This window comes from Macrotis lagotis, chromosome X (assembly GCF_037893015.1).
Source record: "Macrotis lagotis isolate mMagLag1 chromosome X, bilby.v1.9.chrom.fasta, whole genome shotgun sequence".
Taxonomy (NCBI): domain Eukaryota; kingdom Metazoa; phylum Chordata; class Mammalia; order Peramelemorphia; family Peramelidae; genus Macrotis; species Macrotis lagotis.
The window spans coordinates 526,725,112-526,748,642 of NC_133666.1; the positions used below are offsets into that span (position 1 = coordinate 526,725,112).

The following is a 23,531-nucleotide window of genomic DNA, read 5'->3' on the forward strand; positions in this document are numbered from 1 at the left end:
CTCTTGAAAAAGAAAAAAAAAAGAAAAGATAGAAAAAAAGACTCATCCCCAATACTAGTGCTTTCTGAACATAACTTTAAGCCATTTTCTATCAGAAAACAATTAAACAAATTATAGAATTCAAAAGCTTCCTATAATCTTCAAAGGCCGCTGACCATCCCTTTTTGCCATTGAAAAGCTTTCATGAAAAGTGAATTCATTAACAAAAATTATATAATTGGTAATGACAAGGTGATTCTAATCATGTCAATCAATTGAAATCAGTTGAAGAAAGTATTAGTAAAGTTTGTTTTTTATTTATAGTGTGCTTCATCTCAATAAGTGTTCATAATGCTTACTACCTGTGTTAAGTTAGTGATGGAGAGTAACATACTACTGAAAAACAACTGAACAAATGAAAGAAATGCAAAACAAAGGTCAATATACATTAATTAGAAAGTAAACTCTTTGAAGGCATTTTTGACCTTCTTTGTATTCCCAATACTTAGCACAATGCCTGACTCTCAATGTTGTTAAATATTTATTGACTGATGACATTGATATTGTATGTGAGCAGTTAAGATTGGAATCTAGGTTTCAGAACTAATTTTTTTAGGTTTTTTTAAGGTGATGGGGTTGAAGTGGCTTGCCCAAGGCCACACAGCTAGGTAATTATTAAGTGTTTGAGGCCAGATTTGAATTCAGGTACTCCTGACTCCAGGGCCGGTGCTCTATCCACTGCGCCACCTAGCTGCCCCTTCAGAACTAATTTTTAATAGACCATGTATTTATTTCAATGGAGGGAGTGGTCACCAATTTCAATTGCTACAGAAGACTTAAGCAGGATGAGGACTGAAAAAGAGCCAGTGGAAAGGTGATATAACATGCTTATTTCCAGAATTCCATTCATCCATTTCTTGTGCATGCTTGGGTTACTATAATGGAATTGTAAGGGAAAAAATAAGGGAATAGTGCATTGGAGCTATGTGATTATTATTCCATAAAAGCAACAGGTAATTAGAAAGAATCATAAAATCATAAAATTTTAAATCTGAAAAGGATCTTAGAGATCCCTTTTTTTTAATAGCTAATGAAACAAAGATCTAGAGTCTTATCTGACCCTTCATGACCACACTGGGGGTTTTCTTAGAAAAAATACTGGAGTGGTCTGCCACTTTTTTCCTCCAGATAATTTTTTACAAGTGAAAAAACTGAGGCAAGCAGGGATAAAATGGTCCAGTACTTTGTCCACTGTACTTTCATTTCTTTAATGACATCAAATAGAAAAGAATAATTAAATTCAAGTAGAAAGAGAATGGTTTGTTGATATTTTCTACTTTTTCATTCCTAAAGTTTTTACTAGTGGTCTAAAGATTTTTTTCCCTCAATCCCAAACAATCTGGAGGAAAAAAGTGATGAAATAGATTTGTTACATCAAATTAACAATTGATAAGCTTGGTGTATATATGATTTTCTTCATGCTGAGTAGATTTTTTTCTTTTTTTGGCTATCTTCAAATTATGCTTCCTACATTCTGGACTTCTGCCTTCTATTAGAATTTAAGACTTCCCACCTGTGGGGTGCAGGGCTCTGATAGGTGAGTTTTCACCTTATCTTGCTTAAAACCAGGTCAATAATCCACTTCTCAGACAAACCAGAAAACTATGTGTGTGTGTGTGTGTGTGTGTGTGTGTGTGTGTGTGTGTGTGTATACTTTCTGTCACCCTCAGCTAATTATACTTTGCATACATACATATATATAAATATACATACATATATATGTATGTATGTATGTGTGTATGTATTCTTCCCCAGTTTGAATATAAGCTCCTAGAAGGCAGAGGCTGGATTGAGTTTATATTGTTATCCCCAGTACTTAAGCTAGTATTTAGCTCACAATAAACAGTAAATGCTTTCTCACTTTGCTGTGAGTGGACCAATTTTCTAACCTTTCTTAGGGTTGATTTCCTTATTTGGAAAATAAATGTGCTGGATTTTGCTTCTGATAAGATTCCTTTCAACTCTAAGTCCTTTGACCCTTCTAAGATAAAATCCTATGGACTAAAATTCTACAAGTGTAGTCTGCTGAGGATGTATGGGAAACCCTTAGTAACAAAATTTGAATAATTTTTATTTCAGAATAATGTTCTGTAGAATATTATAAAAGAAGATTCCTCCTTTTAATTAGGAGGAAAATTAATATGAAGAGAAACATATACAAACACATTATATACACATTTATGTCATTACTAACTTAAATTTAAAGACTGTGCAGAATATTATGATTTTTTTAAAAATTCAAGAGATAATTTCTGGTAATTAATTATTTTATCAATAATGCTATCATTTTAATTAAAGAAGTCAGTGGCACTCTCAAAAACCAATAAGCTAGGGCAACTAAGTGGCAAAGTGGATAGAGCACAGGCCCTGGAATCAGGAGGACCTGAGTTCAAATTCTGCCTCACACACTTAATACTTACTTAGCTGTGTGACCCTGGGCACTTAACTCCATTTTCTTGCAAAGCCCCTCCCCCACCAAAAAACCCCCAATGAGCTAAGGTTGACAAAGGAAGCAAAGAACAATAAAAAAGAATTTTTTAAAAAAAGCTTTATTAGGGAAAGAAGAGGTAGCTATGGTAGAGTGATTGGAGAGCTGGCTTTGAAGTTAGCAATATATGAATTAAAGTCCAATCTTACTTACATGGGACCTTGGGTAAAGACTCTAAATTGTGGAGTTATTGGTCCACATCTGTAGAGGGATTCACTCAATAAGAATTTTCTAAACTGACGAAATCATAGGTAAGGGGGAAAATAGGGGGAAAAGAAGGTTGACATAGGGATAGGTTTGTAACTGAAGAGGGATGAGATGATAAATCAAACACAAGATCATTGATCTGTAGTTGGAAGACCTTATTATCTTCCTTATAATAACTGAATTGCCAAAATCTCCCTCCTCTAATTTTGTAGAAATTTTCTCATTCTCTACAATACTTAACATCACTGGCAATGACTAATCAACCACAAAACTGCCAGTTCTTTCAATATTTAAGTTCATCTTGGTCAAATATCTTGAATTCAATAAGTGTACATTAGTGAGCTCCTAAAATGTATTTATTTTGAGTTATCAACTCCCAGCCAGACATTTTTGTTCAGGCTTTTTCATTCAAAATCTAAATTTTAGCAGGAAAAAAAGAAAAAAATACAGAAATAAAATAAGAATAGAACATCAATTCTCTCTCTGTAGCAAAATTACAGAATGAATTCTTAGAGGGATACTTTGTAAGCATATAGAAAAGGAAAGAGTGATTAAAAAAAAATCCAACACGGCTTTATCAAGAATACCTCATTGGTCTCTAAAAAAAAAAAAGAATACCTCATTGGGGTGGCTAGGTGGTGCAGTGGATAAAGCACCAGGCCCTCAGACACTTAATAATTATCTAGCCGTGGTGGCCTTGGGCTAGCCACTTAACCCCATTGCCTTGCAAAAACCTAAAAAAAAAAAAAGATTAGTTCACGCCAAACTTCTCTTATTTCCTTTTTTGAAACACCAGATAACTAAAATGATAGATTAGGGGAATGTAGCAATGGAGGTTACCAAAATTTTCACTAGCTATTGTAAAATATTTCATGCTATTCTATATGGGTTAAAACACAGTACAGTAAGATGGAATCAGTACTAGTTGAATGATCAACCTCAAAAAAAGCTCTTTTAATTCTTTAATGAATAGTTAAACATCAGTTCAGAAGGTGACTTCCAGGAGAGTACCTCAGGGAACTTTTTTGATCCATCTGCTATTTAATCTTTTCATCAGTGTTTGGATATGGGCATAGAAGGCATCCATATCAAATTACAAGTGCCACAAAGTTAAAACTGTTAGATAACATACTGGATAATATATTTAGAACCAAAAAGATCTGGAACTTAATTGATCTACCAAGATAATGTGGAAAAATGCAAAATCTTTCAGTTGGAATCTAAAAAAAGAGAGTCCATAGGTGATGGATCAGGGAGGCAAGGTTAGGCAAAAGTTTATTCAGAAAAAGACCTGCTTGTTCATTATAGATCAACAGTTTGATGTGGTAGCCAATAAAAAAGTTATTGAATTCTTGGGCTGAATTAAAATAGGCATAACAACCAGAATAAAAATATGATACTATAGTCTGCTGTAGTCCTGGTTCAAAAGTATTTTGAATAATATATTCAGTTCTAGGAAACACCATTTAGAAGGACATTGAGAAGTTAGGAGTGTCCAGAAGAGAACCAAAAAGAATGGCGAAGGGTCTCAAATTCATTCTATGTGAGGATTACTTGAGAGAATTGGGTATGTTTGCCTGGAAGAGAAATAGTTGATGGGGAATATACCATTTGTATTCAAGAATTGAAGGATTGTATTATCAAAGATGTATTAGACCTATGCAGTTTGACTTTAGAGGGCAGAACTAGGACAAATGAGGCTAAAAGAACAGACCTTATTCTGCAAAAAAAAGGAAAATTAAGGCACAGGGTGAACAGAGAACAAGTTCCTGATGCTTAAAGCTCTCCAAAACCAGAAATGGGCTGCCCCAGTAGTAACCAATGATTTACCCCAGGGAAAATAATGATTTATCCATAGTAGAAGTCCTCAAGTAAATTCCAAAATGACCACTCTCAGATATGTAGCTAGAAATAGGGATTATTTTTAAAGTATGAGTTGAAGCCTTGGCTCCTTCCAACTCTGTGATGCTATTATACATGGTCCTCTCCTGGCTTCAACATATTTGCTTTCTTTTCCTCCTACCTTTCTAACACTTGTTTTGGTTTCACAATCTTATGAAGCTCTTACCATAAGTGTTTCTCAAGGATCTAGTTCTTGGCTCTCTCTACTCTTTCTCCATTCACACTCTGACTTACTTCTTTAGCTTCAAGTAACATCTCCATGCAGGTGACATCAAATTCTCTATCTTCATTTTTGGGGGAGGAGCCAAGATGTCAGTGAAAAGCTAACATGCTCCTGGAGTTTCTCCCTACCAAAGATAAATGAAGCCTCTGCACTGACATTCAAGTTACAGATCCTACCAAGAAAAAGGGAAGATTCAAAGAAGTTTCCAATGGTAGACATCATGGAGGATCTTCAGGAAAGGCAAGTGGGGGGAGGCTTTTAGCCTCAGTGCAGTCCAGGTCTCCAAAGCTTGAAAACAGTACAGGTCCCAGCAGCTAGATAGCAAGCCAGCAGGGAGGGTTCCAATCCCAAAGTCTGAATCCTGGGATCACTGGGACAAAATACAGGACTGGGTTGGGAATAAACCCCTGCTAAGTCAGAACCTAGACATAAAGGAGGAAACAAACAAAGGCAAGGCCTGGACTGCATAGGTAACATCTTGGCCAATGACAAGCCAGGGATCAGAACCCAGGCCCAGCATAAAAAGTTTGGATCTATACTCACTAATACCCCAGGGGCAGAGCTAAAACAACAAAGATGAAAAAAGAGATAAAGAACACTCATTGTAGAACACTACTTTAAGGACAAAGATAATAACAATGCCATGTTGGAAGAAGAAATCAGTGTAAAATCACTCATGGGGAAGTCTCAAAAGAGTTTATAAACTGGACTCATAGAAGAGCTTGAAAAAAGAATTTAAAAACCAAAGAAGAGGGGAAGAAGAAAAATGGAAAAAAGAAATAAGTCATGCAGGAAAATTATGAAAAACTGACCAGAGAATTCAATACTTTTAAAAAGGAAACACAATTAAAAATTAGAATTGAACAAATAAACCAATGAATCTACGAAAACACATGATTCCATCAAGCAAAATAAAAAGGCTGAAAAACTGAAGAAAAAAATATAAAGTACCTTTAGGAAAAACAAACAACCTGGAAAACAGATCCAGAAAAGATAATCTACAAATCATCAGACTAACAGAAATCCTAGTTCAAAAAAAGAACCTGGAAAACATCGTACAGGAAATTATTAGGGAAAACTGTCTAAATCTGCTAGAACAAGGAGACAATATAACTATTGAAAGAATACGCAGAACCCCTCCAGAAATAGACCCCAGGATAAAAACTTGAAGGGCTGTTTATAGCCAAATTCCAGAACTCACAAATAAAGGAGAAATTACTAAAAGTAGCAAAAAGAAAACATTTCAAATATAAAGGAAACATAATCAGATTCACATAGGACCTCTCAACCTCGACAATGAAGGACCAGAAGACCTGGAATTATATATATATATATCAGAGGGCAAGGGACCTGGGATCACAATTCAGAATTTACTTTCCTGCATATACTGTCAGGGGAAAAGATGGTTATTCAATGAAATAGAGGACTTCCAGAATTTCCTGATACAAAGACCAGAACTGACCAGAGAATTCAATTGCCAAATACACAACTCAAGAGTTGTATAAAAAGGTGAATAAAAAGGGGAAGGAAAAAACAAATGTTGATCAAGAACATCAAATTGTATATAACTCTAAAAGGGAAGACTTTTAATTCTTGAGAATTTTACTTTTCCTAGGAAAATTGAGGGGTCAAATATAATTGAAGAGATTGAACTTAAGGGATATGGGTATAGTTGAGTCTTTTCTCTCCATTGAAGAGATCCAAGATGACATACTATGTTTGAGACAAAAGGCCCTGATGAAAAGCAGTGGTGTTATGTCTAAACTTAAATTTCTCATTATTCTTTGGCCCACATTAATTCTGTTGTGCTGACAAAGCTTGGTACTTTCTCTGATGAGGGCATTATAAACTGGGTGGTCCTGAGTCAGAGTCTCCCATAACTTACAATCATTTGTAAAGTTCTCAAGTGAGACATTCAGAGCCTCTGGTACATAGAGCTCTTTAAGCTTCTAGTAGTTCATTAAGACAGGGTTTGACTTAATCCTTGCCTCACTTAACAAGGGGTTAAGTTCCCTGGGTGGGGAGGGAGTAAAGTTTCAGAGAAAATAGGCCTGGGGGGAGGGGTACAAATAGTTCAGGAAATGATTTGGCTTTGGATGATATTTTGGTTTTGAGGACATTGTTTTTCCTGGAAACTATTTGAAAAGGGGGTAAGGTAAAAAAATGATTATAATTATAATTTGCTGTAATTTGAAAAAATGCTGCCTATCAAGCAATCAAGTTATTAACATGTGATTGATGATATCTGATTAATAGTACTTGAGTGATAAATAACACCAGGTAAAAAGACACAAAGATTTATATATTTTAGAGGGAAAGAAGGGAGAGTGTGAACAATGAGTAAATTTTGTTCAATAGATTTAACCCAAAGAGGGAATAAGATACATTCCAATTTGGGTTTAAAAACCTATCCTAATCTACAGGGAAGCAAAGATAAGGGAAAAAGGGACTGATAAAAGGAAAGGCAAAGGTATAAGTGAAAATAAACAGAAAGTTAAATTTTAAAAGAAGAGTTAAAGGGGAAAGGGGGTAAAATTTTGCTGAGGAGGAATAAGAGGAAAGGAAAGAGAAAATATAAATGGAGAAAGTATGGAAGTTAATACAGACACACCCTTTTTTGGGATCTAAAAACTGGGAGCAAATTATACAGTGGTTATAAGTTATAGGTTTTTCTTGCTTGCATTTCCTGCTTTTTCACACTTGTTTTTGTGCTCATTGTTGTAGATTTTTTTTACTTGTATTCCCTGCTTTTTCCATGCTTGTTGTCTTTGCCCTCATTGTTTCACATTTGTTACTAGTATATTAGGTTACATCTTGCCATATTCTGTCCAGAAATGGTTCAGAAAAGATTTTCATACAGTGCTGAATTCAAGTTAAAAGTGATCCAGTTTGCAAAAGTGAATGGAAATTGTGCTGCTGAACATAAGTTTGGTCATCTGCCAACTGAGAAAACAATCTTAGACTGGCTATGAGAAGAAGAAATCCTACTGAAAATACCCTAGCAGAAGAAGGCCATGACAGGCAAGTCAGAAAAATGGTCTGATTTAGAGAGAATATTGAAGATATAGATTGAAGAACAAAGGGCAACTGGAATTCCTTTGTCAACAAAGATGGTTCTGCATGAGGCAAGAAGAATTGCTGATGAAAAAAAGGAGTTACTGATTTCAAAGGAAGACTCAATTAGTGCTTCAGGTTCATGAAATGGAATGGATAAAGCATGTCTACATGTACCAGACATGTCCAGGAAGAGCTTGTGGTCAACCACAGACCAGAACACTGGCAGGATAGCAGTCTGAGTCCTAAGGCAGTGATTCATAATCAAACACAGATGAGAACAAGCTAATGGATGGGAGTTTTGACAGTGATGAGGATTTGAATGAATTTTATGATGAATAAAACTTGAGCTCAATAACTTTATGTAATACTTTTTTTCCCCAAATTTCTGGTCCCAAAATTAAGGTACATCTTATACATGGGGAAATATGGTAGTAATCTTAACTGTAAATATGAATGGGATGAACTGTCCCATAAAATGGAAGTGGATAGCAGACTGGATTAAAAACCAGAATCCTACAATATAGTGTTTACAAGAAACACATTTGAAGAAGAGCTACACAAGGTAAAGGTAAAAGGATAGAGCAAAATAAATTATGCTTCAGCTGAAGTAAAAAAATCAGGGGTAGCGATCCTGATCTCAGAAAAGTAAAAGCAAAAGTTGATCTCATTAAAAGGGAAGAGAGGGGCAGCTAGGTGGCAGTGGATAAACCACTGGCCCTGCAGTCAGGAGTACCCGGGTTCAAATCCAGTCTCAGACACTTAATAATTACCTAGCTGTGTGGCCTTGGGCAAGCCACTTAACCCCATTTGCCTTGCAAAACCTAAAAAAAAGGGGGTTAAGAGAAAGGAAACTACATTTTATTAGGTTGGGGGCTTTTTGTTTTCTTTTTAACAAGACAATGGGGTTAAGTGACTTGCCCAAGATAGGTAATTATTGTCTGAGGCTGGATTTAAACTCGGGTCCTCCTGACTCCAGGGCTGGTGCTCTATCCACTGAGCCACCTAGCTGCCCTGAAAATTACATCTTCTTAAAAGGCACCATTGGTAATGAAGCTATATCATTACTAAACATGTATGCACCTAGTAGTATAGCATCCAAGTTCCTGGAGGAAAAGCTGAGTGAATTACAAGGAGACACAGACAACAAAACTTTAATAATAATGGGGGACCTCAACCTCCCTTTCTTAGAACTAGAAAAATCTGACCACAAAATAAAAAAGGAAGTTAAGAAGTTGAATAAAATCTTAGATATGATAAACCTCTAGAGAAAACTTAATGAGTTTAGAAAAAATATACCTTTTTCTCAGCAGTACATGGCGTCCATACCAAAACTAACCATGTACTAGAGCACAAAAGCCTTATAATCAAATACAGAAAGGCATAAATAATAAAGCCACACTTCTCAGACCATGATGCAATAAAAATTACATGTAATAAAGGGTCATGAAAAGATAACCCCCAAATTATATGGAAACTAAATAACTTTAATTTTAAATAATAAGTGGATCAAACAGAAAATAATAGAAATAATCAATAATTATATGCAAGAAAATAAAAACTAATGATACCAAAATTGATGGGATGCAGCCAAGGCAGTTTTGAAGGGAAACTCTATATCTCTAAATGCTTATATGAATAAAATGAAGAAAAAGAAGATCAATGAATTGGGTATGCAACTAAAAAAGCTAGAAAAAAGAACAAATAAAACATCCCCAATTAAAAACCAAATTAGAAATTCTAAAAAATCAAGGGAGAGATTAGTAAAATTGAAAGCAAGAAACCCATTGATCTCATAAATAAAACTAACAGTTGATTTTATGAAAATGCCAATAAAATGACAAACTTGGTTAATCTGATCAAAACAAAGAAAGAAGGTAACCAAATTACCAGTATCAAAAACAAAAAGGATGAACTAATCACCAATAAGGAGGAAATTAAAGACATAATTTGGAGCTACTTTGCCAAACTGCCAATAAATTGGATAATCTGAGTGAAATGGATGAATATTTACAAAAATACAAACTGCTCAGATTAACAGAAGAGGAATTAACGTACTTAAATAACCACATTTCAGAAAAAGAACTGAAGAAATAATCAATAAACTCCCTAGGAAAAAGTCTCCAGGTCCAGATGGATTTACAAAGTGAATTCTACCAAACATTTAAGGAACAATTAATTCCTATTCTACATAAACTATTTTAAAAAATAGGAGAAGGAGGAGCAATTAATTTCTATTCCACATGAACTATTTAAAAAAATAAGAGAAAGAGTTCTGCCAAATTACTTTTATGACACCAACATGGTGCTGATACTTAAACTAGGAAGAATCAAAATAGACAAAGAAAATTATAATCCAATCTTCCTAATGAATACTGATGCAAAAATCTTAAAATAAAATTTTAGCAATGAGACTACAGCAAGTTATTACTAGGATAATACACCATGATCAGGTGGGACTTATACCAACTAGGTAGGATGATTCAACATTAGAAAAACACTCAACATAATTGAACATATCAATTGCAAAACCAACAGAAATCATATGATAATCTCAATAGATGCTGAAAAAGCCTTTGATAAAATACAACATCAATTTTTACTAAAACCACTTGAAAGTTTAGGGAAAAAATGGAGTTTTCCTTTAGAAGAATAAATAGTATCCATCTAAAACCATTAACAAATATTATATGTAATGGGAATAAACTTATAGTATTTCCAATAAAATCAGGGTTGAAGTAAGGATGACTATTACCACCATTACTATTCAATTTAGAATTAGAAATGCTAGCTTTAGCAATAAGAAGAAAAAGAAATTGAAGGAATCAGAATTGGGAATGAGGAAGCAAAGCTTTCATTCTTTGCAGATGATATAATGGTATACTTTGAGAAACCAAGGATATTATCTAAAAACTCCTTGAATAATTAAAAAATTCAACAAAGTAGCAGGATATAAAATTAACCCACATAAATCATCAATATTTCTATATATGGATAACAAAGTCCAAGAACAAGAGAAATAAAGAGAAATTCCATTTAAAGTAACTATAGACAACATTAAATACTTGGGAATCTACTTCCCAAGACAAACCCAGAACTGTATGAATAGAATTATAAAGCACTTCTTCATACATTATAAAGCACTTCTTCATACAAATAAAGTCAGATCGAAATAATTGGAAAAATGTCAATTGCTCATGGTTAGGTCGAGTTAATATAATAAAAATGACAATTCCACCCAAGTTAAATTACTTATTCAGTACTATACCAATCAAACTACTAAACAACTATTTTACCTGGCTAGAAAGTAACAAAATTCATCCAGAGCAACAAAAGGTCAAGAATAGCAAGGGAACAGATGAAAAAAATGTAAATGAAGGTAGCCTAGCTCTACCAGATCTAAAACTACACTATAAAGCAACAGTCATCAAAACTCCCTGGTACTGGTTATGAAATAGAGTAATGGATCAGTAGGTTAGGAGAGGTTCAAAAGAAACTACAGTAAATGACTATAGTAATATACTGTTTGACAAACCCAAAGACATCAGCTTCTAGGATAAGAACTAACTATTTGACAAAAATTGTTGGGAAAACTGAAAAATAGTAAGGTTGAAAACTAAAGATAGACCCACATCTCATGTCCTATACCAAAATAAGGTCAAAATGGGTACATAATTTTGACATAAAGGGCTTCACCATAGACAAATTAATAGACCAAGAAATACTCTATCAGATCTATTAGAAAGGGGATAAATTTATGACCAAACAAGAATTACTGAACATTATAAACTGCAAAACTAATGATTTTGACTATATTACACTAAAAAGTTTTGGCATTAATAAAATTGATGCTGCTAAAATTAAAAGGAAAGCAGAAAACTGGGAATCAATTTTCAAAATTACGAGTTCTGATAAAGGTCTCATTTCTAAAACATAAAGAGAATAGCATCAAATTTATAAGGCTACAAGTCATTCTCTAATTGATATATGGTCAAAGAATATGAATAGGAAGTTTTCAAATGAAGAAATTAAAGCTATATATGAAACAATGCTCCAAATCATTACTGATTGGAGAAATGAAAATTAAAACAACTATGAGGTATCACCTCACACCCCTCAGATTGGCTAAGATGATAAAAAGGGAAATTGATTAATGTTGGAGAGGTTGAGGGAAGATTGGGATATTGACACATTGCTGGTGGAGTTGTGAATGGATGCAATCATTCTGGAGAGCAATATGGAACTATGCCCAAAGAGCAATAAAACTGTTCATTCCCATTGATCCAGAAATTCCAATTCTAGACCTATATCCAGAAGAAATCCTAAAATAATGGGGGAAATCCCACATGTTCCAAAATATTTATAGCAGCTCTTTTTGTAATGGCAAAGAGTTAGAAATTGAAGGGATGCCCATCAATTGGGAAATGACTAAAGAAGTTGTGATATATGAATACTATAGAATATTATTGATCTATAAGAAACCATAAATGGTCAGACTCTAGAGAAGCATGGAATGAATTACAATATCTGATGCTGAGTGAAGGGAGCAGAACCAAGAGAACAATGTAAACATTAACAAGATCACTGTAAAAATCAAACTTGTTAGAAGCAGCAATTCTTGGCAGTTCAGAGAGCTAGGACAATCATATTAGACTGGATATGGACAATGCTATCCCCATTCTGAGGAAGAAAAAACAAAACAAACAAAAAAAACCCTTCAGAATCCGATAAACACTTTATAAAAATTATCTCTTATGCATCTCTTTCCCTTAATCCTAATTCATCATACCAAAAATGACTAATCTGTAAATGAGGGGAGTGGGGTGGGAAGGGAGGGTGGGAGGAAATTTTGTAACTTAAAAAATATGCAGATGCATATGAATGAATGTTGAAAAAGCTTTCATGTATTTGGAAAAAAATAAAATATCAATGAAAAATTCTCTGTCTCCAGACTCCAAATTCCTAGATTCCCATCTTTAACTGTCTATAATCAGCACTACCTGAATGCACGGGCACCTTTCCCTCAATCTAAATTTCAGTTTATTATTTTTCCAACCCCAAACTTCTGACTTCTCTATTTCCATCAGTAGTATTAAAAGTTACATTCTTCCATGTTGAAAGCTTGAGATTATCTTGGACTCATTCTTTTCCTTTCTCTTATTCTTAAATCCCCATCTTTACCAAAACCTATCTATCTCTTGCATACTATCTCCATACTATCTCTTGCATCTCTCTTCTTCTTTCTTCTGTTACTGCCTTCAACCTATTATGGGCCCTCATTATCACTTATTGAAATACTAACATGTCTTTCCTCATTTATAATCTTTACCCCTTCAGTCTATTCTCTAAATCCCTGCCACTCTAATTCTCCTCCTGAAATATTTTGGTCATGTTACTCCTTTTCCCGAAAATCTTCAGTGGCCCCCTATTGCTTAATTAAATTCAGACTACTTTGCTTAGTATTTCAAGTACTCCAAAAAGTGGTACTACTTTTTTTCTATCCTTACCTGTGACTATCTTACTCCTCATACTTTATGTTCCAGTCAAAACAAAAACTGTGTTTTCCTACCTCTGTGTCTTTGCTCAAACTATTTCCATATCTGGGATGTCCTCTCTCCCCCCTCTTATCCTGCTGAATTTCTTCCCAGTTTTTAAAATCCAGTTTAAATACATTATCAGGGTTCTATCAACTCTGAATTTCTAATCAATATTCATTAACAAATAGTAAAGAAATCAGAAAGAACTGTCAAGGACATAACTATCAATGGCCTGTCATCATCAGTTCCTTAACTTATCATATAACTCAATGCACAAAAACTTTACTGGATAAAGATGTAAAAAAGTGGCTCACTAATGTAGACTTAACAGAGAAAGGCTAAACCAGGTTGAGAGTAACCAAGGGAGTCTCAAACTCATCAATGAGCTGTGGGAAATGTTCACCCCAAGTATGTGAAGTCTCCCACTGGTGAAATGGGCAGATGAGAACACTTTGTTCCAGTGACCACGAAGTCAGCTGAAGTACTGTGGAGCACTTAGAACTTGATTAGATATCGAAGACACCAAGGTCATACACTGCCAGTTGTCTTGACTTTGTCTTGCCATACTAGATCACAATGACTTTGGAAGAGAGAGGTGGATGACTTCATGCAACTCTTATCTCACTTAAATTCAATTGCATGTATCAAAAGACATCACCCATATTTACTTTACCATTCCTCAAAGCCCTGTGGTGAAAGGCAAGTGATGAAGCAGCAGGTGCAATATATTAGGAACTGTAGTCACAACCCTGCTCATAGGTGACCCAGGTCATAGGGTCATTTCCCTACTGAAAGCAGCAGTGAGGTTTGGCAGCCCCCGGATGACTGAGCATCCCTTTTAAGGATCACACTGTTCACCTCTTGATGAGAGGAAGGAGCTAGAAAATGTGTCCTAAAAAATTTTCCACTATCCAACCCTGGCCTGATTGCCATGACAGGTGTGGATCCACAGTGTGGTTGAGACACAAAAAAAATCTACAAAAATTTCTTCAAAAAAGATTCCAATCACCATCAGTGCATGGAACATGTGCAAATTCATGGACAACACACGATCTAATAAATGAAATGATGAAATGGTGTACAGCTCTTGTTGTGAGAGAACTCAATAGGTATCATATCCATATAGAAGTCTTATATGAAACAAGGCTGGCAAATGAAGGCCAACTTACTGAAAAGCTAACAACACATTTTTCTGGAGTGGCTATAATGAAGGGGAGTGCTATGAAGCTTGGATAGGTTTTACAATCAAAACTAATCTAGTCAATATTCTTGAATGCCTGCCAAAAGGAGTGAACGACAGATTCATGACAATGAGATTACCACTTCCAGGAAAATGCCATGCCACCATCATCAGTGCCTATGCTCCCACCATGATGAACTCTGAGGCCAAAGAAAAATTTTATGAAGACCTGGAGATCCTTATCATCAATGTACCAAGATAAGCTAGAGTAGATTCAGACTAAAACACGGCAGGAAGTCCTTGGGAGCTGGAAACTCCCTTACTACTGAAGACTTGTACATTTCATGATCTTCTCATCACAAACATTATCTTCCACAATAAAACTTCCTGGATGCATCCTTGTAGCAAACATTGGCATCTAACAGACTATGTGATTGTAAGGAGGAGAAACAGACAGGATGTGAGTGCAACAAAGGCAATATGTGGTGCAGAGTGCTGGACTAATCATAGATTCATCTTCTCCAAGCTAAATAATCACATTCAACCAAAGCAATGACCCCAAGGCAAAATGACTACTTGAAAAATTAATGTCAAGAGATTAGACTGGTTTGATGAAAATGATGAGGGAAATACAGAAGCTGCTAAATGAAAAATGAGAACTCAAAGGATTTACCAGCAGGATAGTTCATCCATTTCTAAAGCAGCATTTAATTCCATCAAAAGTAAAGTATAAGCAAAGCTTAGAGATATGCAATAATTGGCCCAATAAGAAGGCAGACAAAATCCCATTTTATGCAGGTGGTAACAAGCCAAAGAGCTTTTATGATGCCCTATGAAGATTATTTATGGGTCAAAGACCTCTGGTGCATCTCAACTATTGATGGGTCTACACTGATTAACGATAGGGACATGATCCTACAGAGATGGGCTGAACACTTCCATGGTGTTCCTAACAGCTCATAATCAATGCGGAAGTCAGTGCTCATTTATCTCAAGTTGAAGTCAATCCATCCCTAGTTGAAGTTCCAACTGAAGAAGAGGTTTTGGATGCCAATTAAACTCCTTTCAAGTGGAAAAGCACCTGGTACTGATTCTATTCCAACTGAGATCTATAAGGTAGGGGGTTCATTGCTCATCCAAAAGCTAACAGAAATTTTCCAGGTTACATGGCATGAAGAGGTTATCCCCCAAGAATTCAAAGATGCCTCCATCATCCATCTCTATAAACGTAAAGGGAAGAGACTAACTGTGACAATCAAGGGGTATTTCTCTTTTAGTCATTTCTAGTAAAATTCCTACCAGAGTTCTTTTAAATAGATTGATCCTTTATTTGCAAGATGGTCATCTCCCTGAGAGTGAATGTGGCTTCAGAAAGACTCAAGGAGGGGGCGGCTAGGTGGCGCAGTGGATAAAGCACCGGCCCTGGAGTCAGGAGTACCTGGGTTCAAATCCAGTCTCAGACACTTAATAATTACCTAGCTGTGTGGCCTTGGGCAAGCCACTTAACCCCATTTGCCTTACAAAAACTAAAAAAAAAAAAAGAGTCAAGGAACCGTCGACATTTTGTTTACTGCCTGACAACTCCAGGAAAAATAAATACCAGGAACAGAAAAAAAGTCCGTATACAACACTTGTAGATCTGACCAAGGACTCTGATGTCATCAATCATGAGGGTTTTTGGAAAATTATGTCAAAATTTGGTTACCAAGGAAGTTCATCAGTATTGTATGTCAATTTCATAATGGCATGTTTGCCCAGGTTCTGAATGATGGCTGATGCTCTTGAGATTTCCCCATCACCCATGGAATAAAACAAGGAATGAAACATAATGATCCCATTATGTTTTCAGTCATGTTATTAAATGCTGAGGATGAACATGTCCTCAAGGTCAGCTACTGCACTGATGGCAAATTCTTCAACTTGAAAAGACTACAAGCCAAGACCAAAGTGGAGGGAGTCTTGGTGACTTATGCTAAGGACTATTTCAGTCATTCTCACTACTTCCTAAGCTAAGTAGAATATGCTTAAATATTCCGTACCCTCTTTTCTCATGGTGTCTCATGAATCTGAACTTAAAGGTTTTAGCTCACTGAAGGTTTATCTTCAGACTCAAAGACTCAATCTAACCTGTTGGCCCCAAAGAAGATGTTCAGTTGTAACCTACCTTGACATTCCAAATAAATCTTGAAATTTTATATTCCCTTTCAACACACTTTAAAATCCTATTGTAATGTTGGAGTTGTGAGGCACTTCATGGACCCACATCCACAAGACTAATCCAACAGAAGTACATTGCCCAGATGTCAATTAGTGGTTGGGATAGAGTGGCTTGCCCCTTGAGCAAATCAACAGGGCAGCCCAGTTGGGCCACACATTGAGGAACCAAGTTTCCAACTTACCTCCAACTTACCAACTGACCTATATCTAGCTCTCTCCCTCTTAAAAGGCCTCTTTATCTATTCTCCAAAAATCTCCTTATCTGTTTTGACCATTGGACCATTTATACTTTTTGACCAAATGATCAGGGTCTCCATACCTTGAAATCTCCTCCATATACTGTTTCATTTAACTTTGGTTACTCAGCAATGCCCCAGCTCCCTCAGTCTATGCAACCCTCTGATTGAGGAACTGGAAGGTAGAGGACTAAACTGTCCCATAGCTTACTTTCAAAGAGGGCTAGATTAGAATGTACAGCTCACTTTCCACTTTCCATCTGCTGCTTTGCTAAGGTTGAACTCCATGGAACAAGATGCCCCTATGCTGGGTACTCCCATGTGTCCTGTCTTCCCCCACTTTCCAGGAGGGACTACCTTCTAGAATGTAGCACAGGGTCTGGCATATAGTAGGTATTTATGAAATGCTTTTTCAACTGAATTGAAAATTCATACTTTAAACCCAAGTTATATCATGCTTAACATTAATAAACCTGGGAAATCAGTCCCTGCCAGCTTCTGGGGCTTGCCTTCTTTGCTGCTTTCCCTTCTCTTGATCTCAAGCTTCCCTACTTCTTCCTAAAATCTATGTAGTCATTTAGTTACATAAATATATCAATTATGTTTGCAAGGTAATTTAAGATAGAGAGAACACTATTCTGAAATAGCTCTCAAACTAAGTGAGATTCATTTATGTATGTAAATAATCATCTCTTTTTCTTCTGTATAGCTAATGTATACAGAAGCATTCCATTTCCTATGAGTGTATTCAAATATTATCATTTAAACACTAGTAATCTCTCAGCAAACATTGTCTCTTTTATAAAAGGAATTTTTCAATCTAGTTCACATTCCCCTCCCCCTACAATTTCCCAAGATTGTAGAGTATCCTAATTAGGTCCATTGCAAATGTCTAGGGCTCAACGTTATAAACCATTTCACAGTGATCTAGGAAGGCTAGTGTCTGCTTCGGCTGTCCCTGGATAACCTCCTGACTTCTAACATAAGACTATTCAGAAGAACGAAGAAGAGTTCAAAAGGTACTGTCAAGGACACAACATCATTAATCTTATGATACAGATATACAACCAAGCCTTTGGTGTACTCTATGCCTACAGTAGCCCATCCTAAAGTACATGCATAATACAATATAAAGTAACCCAAAGACACAACTCAACAGAGTTACTTGGCTTTATTCTAAAGAGGTTTCACTTATTTCTCTTGTTCATCCTCCTATCAATTTTAGTCAATTTTGTAGTCAGGACCAGACTCAATGGTCTATGTCAACAGGTAGCCTTAGAGAGAAAGTATGACTGATGCCTTTGGTAATGTTCCTGGTTCTCCTCTCTGATTTTGGTGAATTCAACCTCTCATTGATAAATGTTAACCAACCTTCTTCTCTGATACCTCATCATGATATAGCAATGACTCTGGGTTCTTAAAGACCATTAATACAAGCAAAGTACAATCTCTAGCAGGTCTTAACAAAAGGGAAATGGCTTACAGAATGAGCCTAGTGATTGATGAGCTTTAATTCTACTGTCCAACAGTCTACCTATGTAAATTTGGAGCAGACCATCATCAGGTTCTCTGCATGATGGTAAGTTTTTGTTTATCTCAATAACAACTTTTTTTTTAGGTTTTTGCAAGGCAAATGGGGTTAAGTGGCTTGCCCAAGGCCACACAGCTAGGTAATTACTAAGTGTCTGAGACCAGATTTGAACCCAGGTACTCCTGACTCCAGGGCCGGTGCTTTATCCACTGCGCCACCTAGCCACCCCTTCAATAACAACTTTCAAAGACAACTACGAAGTTAAAGAGAAGTTGTGATAGGCATAAGTTCAGAGAATACCCACACTGATAAAATTATAGGTCATTGGAGTTCCGAAGCTTTTTGTATTATACTTATTTTTGTGTTCTATCTCCCTATACAACTGGTGGCTCCAAAAATAGCAAAAACCTTTTCTTAAGTTTTCTATCACTGTTAGAACCTAGCATAATATTTGATACATAGAATACATTAACAGAAGTTTGCTCAATTAAATTGAATTATTATTTTTGCCATAATAGTTGGTGAATTAGTTTATTATTACATAATATTATATATTAGTTTATTACTTGTAGCAGGAAACAAAGCCATTTGCAAAATCACATAAAAGTCTAAGCTTTAGACACTGTGGGAATTCTAAGGGACTTGGAAAGTGTCTTGAATGTGTCTCTGAGGTAGGGAGGAATGGTTATAAAACAAAAGGCAGAAAATTCATAGCAGATATTTAAATAGTTTTTCACTCTAATAGGTTATTTATTTCATTTTTATTCCAATGTCAGTGATGCTGACGTTAGTCTATAATATCCTTGTTTCTTTATTCACACTCAGTGTCTTCGTGAACTACCAAACAACCCCCTAAATACTCAGAAAGATCCAAGGTCCAAGATTCTTTGGCAAACTTACCATCTTGTTCTTCAGTATCCCCCAAGTTTGGGACAAATATTAAAGACAAATTTCCAAAATACATTAGCTAATTAAGCAAAGGCTGTATTATTCTGTACATTTTGTGAAATATTCAGTTTGCATGGCTGGATACATCAAAGCAAATAGTCATAATGATGGGGAAAATGCAAACGTAGCTCTCTTGACTTATTGTCATACTATGTAAATATACGAAAGTTTTCTTTTCCTAAGAAACACTATTTAGGATTGCATCCAAGCAGAATATTTTTTCTTGACTCTCTTCCAACTTTCCCAATTATTTTATGGCTGTTTTGTTTGAGATCTGCTGGTATAGACCCCAGAATATACTTCTAAGCAGCTGTGTTGTTTTCTTCCCCCTCAGGTAGATAAATTTAATATTGTATCATATAATTTTTTTATTAGGAACTTCAATACTCTGACCTTAGGTAACTTAAGAGAGAGAGAGAGACAGACAGACAGACACATAAAGAGATAGAGAGGACCCAAATAATCACTAAACATTATTTCCATCACTCCAAATTCTCTTCTGGTCTCTAACAAAGAATATATATATAATTGCATTGGTATTATTTAAAAGTAACTGATTTTAAAAGGGGGCTGGCATCATTCCAGGTCATAGGATGAATGTAGGTAAATAGCATTTTGGTATTAGAATATATGACTTTCTGGATTGGTACATTGTTTTAATGTGGAAAATTAAATTCAGTTCTTATGTGACATCATTTATATTCCATTAGTTTGGATTTATTTTTAACAGCATCTTGAAGGGTATGCACTTGCTTTGGTGTTTATGCTATCTCCTCTCCCCCTCACCCCCATTAGAATCCAAGGTAGAAAACTGCATCTTCTGATTCTTGAGTATCTCAGCATGACGCCCATCCTCAGGATGTGTGCTTGGTAATGGTGACTGACTGGCAGTTGGATTCAGACACTCTTTGGAATGTGTCCCACTCAGCTACAACAAATCCAAATTGCCTTTATTCTGCCAGTCTGAATAAATAGCACATCTACACTTTTTTCTCCTGAGCCAGAATTACACTTCCAACAAACACACTCAAAGCCACAGAGTGAGAGCATGGGAATTGGGGAAAACCCCATCCCGTGGGACTCTTTGGACCTTCATACCTGTGCTGGTGCTCCTGTAAGACTTGATAAATGCTGATAAGAAAAGTTTGGTTTTTAAAGGTTCCCATGACACAATCCTTGTAGATTCGAAACTCAGCAGCCGTCACAGCCTCTCCCTCAGGAATCTGGGACAAGTTGAACTTGAATTCCTTGTGATGGCGTTGGCGAGGGGAAAACTCCTTGTCATATTCCACTATAAGATTAAACAAGAGTGACAGCCATTGTTACTTCACTAAACAGCACTTGGGAAGCTCAAAGTTTTACCATATCAATTGATTTTTGTGAGGTTCCATCACACAGTCAGTTATCTGGGGACATTTCCTTCTCCCCTTCATATCTCTGACAAATCATTTCACAGAGATCAGGTGTATTTGCAGAAAAAGAGTAGTGTGAAAGATCCTTTAAGGCTCAGAATCTTACTAAGGCAGCTAGGTGATATAGTAGGAGAAATGGTGCCTTACAGTCAGGAAGAACTAAGTTTGAATCCTACCTCATATACTTACAAGGCTGTGAAACCTGAGCCATTTGACTGTAAGTTCCTTTAGGGCAAGGACTATCTTTTGCTTCTGTTTGTATTCCCAGCACTTAGCAGAGTGCTTAGCATAATGCAGGCACTTAATGAATGTTATTAAATGAATGAATGAGCCCCAGTTTCCTCCTCCCTAAAAATAGGGATAAAAACAATCTACTTCACAGGTTTGCTATGAGCATCAAATAAGAGAGTATACATAAAACCCTTTGAAAACCTTATGTTGACACATAAATATTAAGCATTGTTGTTATTATTGTCCTGTCAATTAGCAAATTTTGCTTTTTTTAGTAGTTTAGGTTTCAAAAATCTAAGTAGAATATAAAATCCTTAAGAGCAAAAACAATTTTTTCTTCATGTTCACAGCACCTCCTTCAATATCTTACATTAGGTGCTTAATTCATGTTTGCTGAACTGAATTAAAATGAATTTTTAAAAAGTTTTGCCAGAGAGGAGGTTTAAAATGGATTTATTACATCTCTTTCCCTTCTGAATACAGATCATGGAGAACTGCCTGTAACTGCAGTTTTTCAGGAGTGACTTTTCTGGGGGTCTATGTGAAACCTTTCATGGGAGAAAAAAATATCAAAGTTCAGACATTCAGCTAACAAACTTTGTAAAAAAGGACTGCTTATTTCCCACAATAAATCGTTGGTGTTGTCACTGGTGGTAAGAAACAGATCTGCCCTGTTGTTCCCTTTGTTTCAGTCTTTATGGCAACCACAACTAAATCTCAGCACCAAATTAATCCTTTATGGTAGTATTTTCTTGGAATTTGGTAGGGAGAGATTTCAAATTATCACCTGTTCCAATATCCCTCTCTCTTCCATACAACTTGCATTTTTCTCTCACACCACGAGAATAAAATCTAGACTAACATTCATAACTTTCAGGGTCCTGAAACCTCAACATGATAAAAAAAAGAATAAATCTGAGTAACCTTAAAGACACAGGGTCTTTAATGTAGAATTTAAATGAATTATGATCATGATATATTAAAAATATTTTTAATTAAATTGTTTTCTTTTTCTAGCTCCCTCACCCTCAAATACTTGGGAAGAGGGAAGGGGAAAGAATTCTGTTTCAGTTTCACATGCAAAGAACAAAATAAGAGGGCAGGGAAGACTAACTAAAGGAAAAATTACTTTCAGACCAACATGAGAGTAGTTTTTCTAATTAGTGACGGCCCATGAAAAACAATATTGCTGAAGGGTTCACCCAAGGACATCAGCACATAGCTATCACTTTTCCTTGGAACTGATATGCCTTTTAAGTTTGATTTATTATTGTTGTTTAAAAGTGATGATTATCTAATTCCTCTAATATACCCAGGGAGAAAAAGCCAACAATTCCATCACACCTATGATATAGTTTTGTTATTAATTTTTTTTTATCAGCTGAGGATGTAGCTGGAGTGTTTCTGTGAGAGCTAAAGTTAAGTTCCTGAAAAGGAATCCTTTAATCCTTTGATAAGTGGCAATAATCATCAGGGTCAAGTAAAGAAAGGGGCAGAAATAAATACAAAACAACAACTAAGACCCCTTAAAAATCCTTTTAAATAAAGAGTAAGGGGCTTGGACAGTCAGTAAGCAAAAAAAGGTAGGGGAAAATCCAACTGTTGCTCAGAACTTGTCATACTGTTGAACCACATGTCACCATATAAAAGTATGACTAAACTATGAGAATCAGAAAATTATATCTATAAAATATTAGACAATTGTGGATTAAAAAAATAAAAAAGCATTAAAGAAGAATTCTGCTAAATAAATATTCATCAACAGATGGAAAGGCAAAGGTGAAAGATTCAATGCAAAAGAGACAATTCCCAAGACAGTCAATTTGAGGATTCAGTTGGACCTTGGTCAGCATGGTTTCCCCATTTTTCCTATACCAAGGACACAATTTTCTGGTTTTTCCCCTTTAAGATACTTGTACTTTTTATTTTCCTTTTCCTGTTTACTCTTCTCCAGAGTTCATTGAGAACCACTATGCTTCTAAGATGGTTGCTTCACTGTGAGAATCAATCTTTATCTACCTATTCCTGAATTTCTTCATTCCATTTCACTATGGTAATCTCAACAGCCCTCCCAAAGATTTTCCTCTGTTCAAAGCTGTACTGTCCCTATTAGCCCTCCCCAAACATCTCAGACACTGAATCACTTCCTTCTCATTGAAGTTCACTTGGAAACCTCCCCTTCCTCTTCCACTCATTTGCCTACAATTATATTTGTACAGAATATTTGACCCTGCTATATCCTCATGATGCTGCAAATAAATGAAGCTATGCTATAGACTGTATGTGGATTTGAGGATCTGGACTGCAAGCAAGTCAAGTCCCCCTA

At 35.8% G+C, this 23,531-nt stretch overlaps 1 protein-coding gene and 1 pseudogene across 1 annotated transcript in view; one reads left to right on the forward strand and one right to left on the reverse strand.

Moving 5' to 3' along the window:
- BMP6 (bone morphogenetic protein 6) overlaps positions 1-23,531 on the reverse strand; it is a 245,037-nt gene that overhangs the window by 62,952 nt on the left and 158,554 nt on the right. Inside the window, 1 exon segment of the mRNA XM_074208181.1 lies at positions 20,661-20,853. Coding sequence (XP_074064282.1) covers positions 20,661-20,853 — 193 coding nt within the window.
- The window catches only part of LOC141496847 (aspartate aminotransferase, mitochondrial-like), a 139,675-nt pseudogene continuing 137,253 nt past the window's right edge, over positions 21,110-23,531 (forward strand).